General features: G+C 36.9%; 1 protein-coding gene across 3 annotated transcripts in view; it reads left to right on the plus strand.

Moving 5' to 3' along the window:
- LOC112011596 (DENN domain and WD repeat-containing protein SCD1) overlaps positions 1-5,533 on the plus strand; it is a 53,673-nt gene extending 48,140 nt beyond the window's left edge. For 2 of the 3 annotated variants that reach the window (XM_065759857.1, XM_065759856.1), the window contains exons 22-31: positions 1,543-1,804; positions 1,902-2,101; positions 2,221-2,285; positions 2,402-2,525; positions 2,829-3,010; positions 3,104-3,175; positions 3,269-3,429; positions 3,545-3,586; positions 3,846-4,054; positions 5,173-5,533. In XM_065759857.1, coding sequence (XP_065615929.1) covers positions 1,543-1,804; positions 1,902-2,101; positions 2,221-2,285; positions 2,402-2,525; positions 2,829-3,010; positions 3,104-3,175; positions 3,269-3,429; positions 3,545-3,586; positions 3,846-4,054; positions 5,173-5,268 — 1,413 coding nt within the window. In that variant the 3' untranslated portion in view covers positions 5,269-5,533. The remainder of the gene's footprint in view (positions 1-1,542; positions 1,805-1,901; positions 2,102-2,220; positions 2,286-2,401; positions 2,526-2,828; positions 3,011-3,103; positions 3,176-3,268; positions 3,430-3,544; positions 3,587-3,845; positions 4,055-5,172) is intronic. The other variant, XM_065759858.1, reaches the window with a different exon arrangement.
- The last annotated feature ends 290 nt before the right edge of the window (positions 5,534-5,823 follow it).

Raw genomic sequence — 5,823 nt, forward strand, 5'->3', positions numbered from 1 at the left:
CTAATTTCCAAAGCTCCAAAGGTGGTTAGCTAGAACCTAAAGAATGCCAAGCAAACCTACCAAGATACATATAAAGCTTGAAATTGCTTTCTACCTATGAAATAGAAAATTGCTAAACAAGTGACTAATTTAGGCAAACTTAAATATTTAGAATTTGGGTGTCATCCTACCCACCTCATTTTAATACAACACTCTTATTGGCATGGATAAATCAGCTATACCCCAACTCTTCCAAAAATCCTCAGTAGACATCATTCTACCCAGTTAGCTATAAGTCTTCCATCAAGTTGGCAAGGCCTAGCTTAAAAAAATCCCATCAAAATGAGTCTAAAGTCATTAGGTCCACATGATAATTTTAGTTGAAAAGATTAAGCCCCTAAAGTAAATTCTCCCACATTCATTGAATTCCCTTTAGTCATGCCCAAAGATCTTAATCTCACATGTATTTGACATACAATGCCACTAAACAATATATTTGCAAGTCATAAACTCCAACTTATAATTATAAGCCATTCAAAGCCTTTCCTATTTGTTTTTGATTAATTCCTTTTTGGCCTTAAGATCCTAAACTTTATAAGTTGTTTCCACAAGATTTACACAACATTTTCAAGAGAGACTCATGAAACAAGATATATCACAATATCCACCAAGACTAAACCCTTAACTAGCTCCAAATAAACTCAATGGCAATGATAAATTAGATTTACCAACTATTTCATATTAGAAACCCAAAGCCCCCAAATTTTAGCTAAGAAGAAACCTCAAATGGCCATCATTTGCATAAAAACCATAAACCATTAATCAAACGAGTCCACCAAATCAAAAAACATATGCTTACTTACATGAATATCACTCAAACAGCTTAGATTAGAAGGAAGTCTAGCAATAACATGAAAATATACCAAAAGTTAAGAGTTTACCTTAAAATTTTGAGATGAAAGAGCCCAAGAAATTCCAATGGATTTTTCCAGAGCATCCCACCGGAAAAATGATGTTGGATGTGGTGGTGGAGTGGTGCACCGGTGAGAGTGTGAGAGAGATTGAGGTGTGTGTGCATTTTTTTTTGTTTGTGTGAAAGAAAAGAAAAGAGAGAGGGAGCCTATGGCCAGCCAGAAAAAGGGGGGGTGGGGGGGAAGAGAGATATTGAGTTTTAGTGGTTGAGGGGAGTGGGGTAGGTGGGGGTCTTCCAAAAAAAATCTGTTACTCTTGTTTTGGTTAATGCATTGTCTAATGATGCTTCCCTTTTCTGCAATCCAATGTTAGTCTTAATGATTTTTTGTTTTTTCATTTTACCAGTTCTTGGGTTGATGGTCATTAAATCAAATTCATAAGGAGTTATTAATTTTTCTCACATTTTCATCTCATTGGTCATTGTGTGTTGAGCTGCAAGGCTAATATTTGTTTTTCCACTTTCTTTTCATCTCATTGTTTATTTTGTGTTTTTATTTTTTCTTCCCCTTTCCTGTTGATTTTATTAAACTGAAGTTTTGATCTGATTATGGGTAATGTTGCTAAAAGTTTTCTATCACCTGTTTGTTGCAGATAAAACTCAGAGGATTCTTATCACATATTCAGCAACTCCGTGTTGGTTACTGGGGAATCACTTCTATTAAAGCCCAATCCATGTCGTCTCCTGGATTGCCATCCCCACGTTCAAAAGATGCCACAGATGAGTATCAGCAGCCTGCCGAGGCTTCTGGTGTTGGAAGGAACTGGGTTCAGAGCATGTTCAGCAGGGATACAGCAACCAGAACAAACTCTTTTAGTCGTGTTCGTAAATGGGCTTCTGACGGTGGCAGTTCAGGTAGCGCTTTTATTAATATTACATACTTGTATTATTATTTGTTGTTTTCGGTTAATGTATCACCATATCAACGTGATTTGCTGTCTTCTGAGTTCAGCCGCAAATGAGAATGGAACTCCTCGCAAACAAGATGTATCTACTGCTGGTCAGAAAAAAATTCAAACCAATGTTCGCATACTTAGGGGCCATAGCGGTGCCATTACTGCTCTACATTGTGTGACAAGAAGAGAAGTTTGGGATTTGGTGGGTGACCGTGAAGATGCAGGTTTCTTTATCAGTGGAAGCACAGACTGCTGTGTAAGTGTTCGTATTTAGGTGTTTTCTTCTATCTTACGGTTTCTTCACTTGAGTGGCTTTGTATTATGTTGTGAAGGTTTTAAAGATGCAATGTATATTCTTTTTCTACAATCATGCAGGTTAAGATCTGGGATCCTAGCCTTCGTGGTTCTGAACTGCGGGCAACTCTGAAAGGACATACCAGGTTTTCTTTTCCCTTTTTCTTTTTTTGGTGGATTCATTGAAGCCAATCTGCGGCACTCCCTTTGTCTCTTTGATTCACCTTAAATTAATGTCTTTCCTTTCTTGCTTCATATGAAGGACTGTCCGTGCAATAAGTTCTGATCGAGGAAAGGTGGTATCAGGATCAGATGATCAGTCTGTTTTAGTATGGGACAAGCAAACAACTCAGCTTCTAGAAGAGCTAAAAGGCCATGATGGACAGGTTTGTGTGCTTAACACATCTTTTCTTTGATAAATGACTGGTTATGGAATCAGAAAGGTGTGTGCAGAGGGTATAAGTGGAAGAACAACCAGTGCGATGTAACAGTAATAGAGTTGTACTTGGTGTAACTTGAATCTGACCCATACATGTGTATAAATATATGATAACTTATATGCAAAATTGCTAGCTTCTTTTTCTTCCTTTTCTTTCTTGCTAAGCAATGAAGACATTATGGAGAGCAGTAGTGGCGATATATGTAGTTGATGATTGTAACTGAATTAATGTGTATGTCTGTCTTTGTAGGTTAGCTGTGTGCGCATGCTGTCTGGTGAACGTGTCCTCACTGCAGCCCATGATGGTACTGTAAAGATGTGGGATGTTAGAACCGATATGTGTGTGGCAACAGTAGGTCGTTGTTCTAGTGCAGTTCTATGCATGGAGTATGATGACTCAACAGGAATCCTTGCTGCTGCTGGCAGAGATGCGTATGTTTATTGAAAGTCACAATTATTATCAAATTTGGATATTCATATCTGGCTTGTTACCTGAAAGGCAACTTGGTAATACTTGTGTTACAGGGTTGCCAATATTTGGGACATCCGTGCGGGTAGGCAGATGCACAAGCTGTTAGGGCATACAAAATGGATTCGGTGAGAGAAAGGATCATATAATATTTTTTTTGTAGCTTTTATATTTTTTAGGGATGGGTTTAAAGACTCCATGATTTTGTGTAAAATATGCAGGTCAATTAGAATGGTTGAAGATACTTTAATTACTGGTAGTGATGATTGGACAGCAAGAACATGGTCTGTTTCACGGGGAACTTGTGATGCTGTTTTGGCATGCCATGCTGGTCCAATATTATGTGTTGAGTATTCCCCATTGGACAAAGGAATAATAACAGGTTGAACCTCATCACCCATTCTGTATGCTGTGTTCTTTCCATGTCTTCCTTGGTTACTCCAAAAATTTTAGGGTAGCAATACTTTTGTGAAATTAAATATGATGTCCTTTTTCAGGTTCAACTGATGGACTGTTGCGGTTTTGGGAAAATGAGGAGGGTAAGAGCATTGATGATCTCTTTATTAGTGAAAATTCTTTCTTTCCATTCCTTGGATGTTCAGCTTCTTTTAGTGCTTGACTTTATCTAAACAGATGCATGACACTGTTCATTATAGTACTTTTTTAGTGCTTGACTTTATCTAGCCAAGATTTGAATCTATATACCAAATGAACAGTATCATGCATCACAAGATGAGGGTAAGAGCCAAGATTTAGATGTTTCTTCTTTCATTAAGATTAACTTTGCAATGTGAGCAGGTGGTATAAGGTGCATGAAGAATGTTACTATTCATAATGCTGCTATATTATCTATCAGTGCTGGGGAACACTGGTTAGGTATTGGAGCGGCTGATAATTCTATGTCTCTCTTTCAACGGCCTCAAGAGAGACTTGGTGGCTTCTCTAGCACAGGTTCAAAAATGGCTGGTTGGCAACTCTATCGAACACCACCAAGGACAGTTGCTGTGGTATGTGTTGTATGTCTTTACTTTCTGCCTGTATTATGGCTATTTGATCCCTCATTCAGGGGTGGAGCCACACTAAAGTTGTGTCATAATATTTTGAGATTTCATTACTCACAAATTTTAGTATTTCAAAGTTTTAAAAATATATTTTTATCAAGAAATGGATGAATTTGTGTGATTTATATACACAATCAATAAATGCGAAGCTTCTTTTATCTACTTAAAAATGCTAAAAGACAACTGAATATACTATATATGTTTTATTAGAGTACATGATACTGTTCATGTGGTGTGTAGATTCTAATCTTGGCTCTGCCCTTATCCAAAATTGTGTTGTATGCAGTTGTTATCTTACATAGCTTATCTCATCTTTCTCATCCATTCTGTTAGACTCTCCCCCCGCCCTTTATTATGCTTAGATTTTCTTCTTTTCTTTTCTTTTTTGGGTGGGATAAGATTTGGCCCTGAGTGAAGGGGGAAGGGGAATTCATGTTTGGATTGTCCTTGTAAATTCAAGTTTTCCTTTATTCCCTATATGTATATGAATATGTAATATATGCGTGCAAGTTAACATTTGAGAAACTTATTAAACCTAGAGCACATATTTATCTCAGGAAGTTCATTAATTCTGGTGTGGGATCATATTGCTCCAATTACAAATTTTTGTCTTTTATTTTATTATTGTAATTTTTGTATTTATCTTATTCATCTAGTTGTGTATATGCTGGGAACCCAACAACTCAAACCCTCAATCCCCTCTGCTTACCAACTCACCCAACTGGTGGTGGTTATTCATCTAGTTGTTGAGAATTAACTCAATTAGAACAAAAATCAAACTAACATAAATGGAGCTTGCTTGATGACAAGTCATTTTGTAAGCTATTTGCTAAATAAAGCATAGAGCGAGAATATGCATGGGCATAAACAAGGGATGCAGATTTAATATGATCATAGTGATTGGTTTCTCTTAATACATGGTTTATGCATGACACAAGATAACAAATGTTAAAAGCAAAGCAATAAATGTCACAACTTGTAATCTCACAATGTGTGATGCCTTACATACAGATTCATGGTTACTTGATTCACTGTTTGACTTTGGCCTCTTCTGTGGTATCCAGGTAAGATGTGTAGCTTCAGACCTTGAGAGGAAAAGGATATGCAGTGGTGGTCGTAATGGACTTCTTAGACTATGGGAAGCCACTATCAACATCTAAGTTTTTATTGTATTTTATGTACATTTTCTGCCATGTAGTTCAAAAGGTCAAGGGGTAAGGGTTGCGATGGCAATTGTCTATTTTTTGCCTGGTGTTTGTGTGTAATATGTAAGATGGCTAAATCCTAATTTTGCTTGCTGGCTGTGCTTTCACCCCACTGTTTTTATTTGTTTGGTTCATCAATGTATACTAGTGTTTGTATCGTAACATACAAACTTCAGGAAGTGAAATAAAATATGATGTAGTAGAGTGTATCATTTAATAAGGATTGTCTTCTTCAAATTTTTTTATACTTCCATGGCTTGAATGGACGATTCACTTAATACAGGGCTAACTTAAACATGATATGTGGTTCCGTACAAGTCAAAAGTGAGGGTAGCAACGTGGTGGTTTATGGCTATTGGTGGAGTTATTTCTAGTTAGCCCACATTAAGCTATTGTCCTTTAAAAATAAATAAACAAAATCCCATGAAGCTAAGTGGAAGTGTTGCTGCTAGCTATATAGAGGATTAAGGGCCTGTTTGGAATTTTGTCGTAAGAAATAGAGAAAAAAAT

Source organism: Quercus suber, unplaced genomic scaffold (genome assembly GCF_002906115.3).
Source record: "Quercus suber isolate HL8 unplaced genomic scaffold, Cork oak 2.0 scaffold_344, whole genome shotgun sequence".
Classification (NCBI taxonomy): domain Eukaryota; kingdom Viridiplantae; phylum Streptophyta; class Magnoliopsida; order Fagales; family Fagaceae; genus Quercus; species Quercus suber.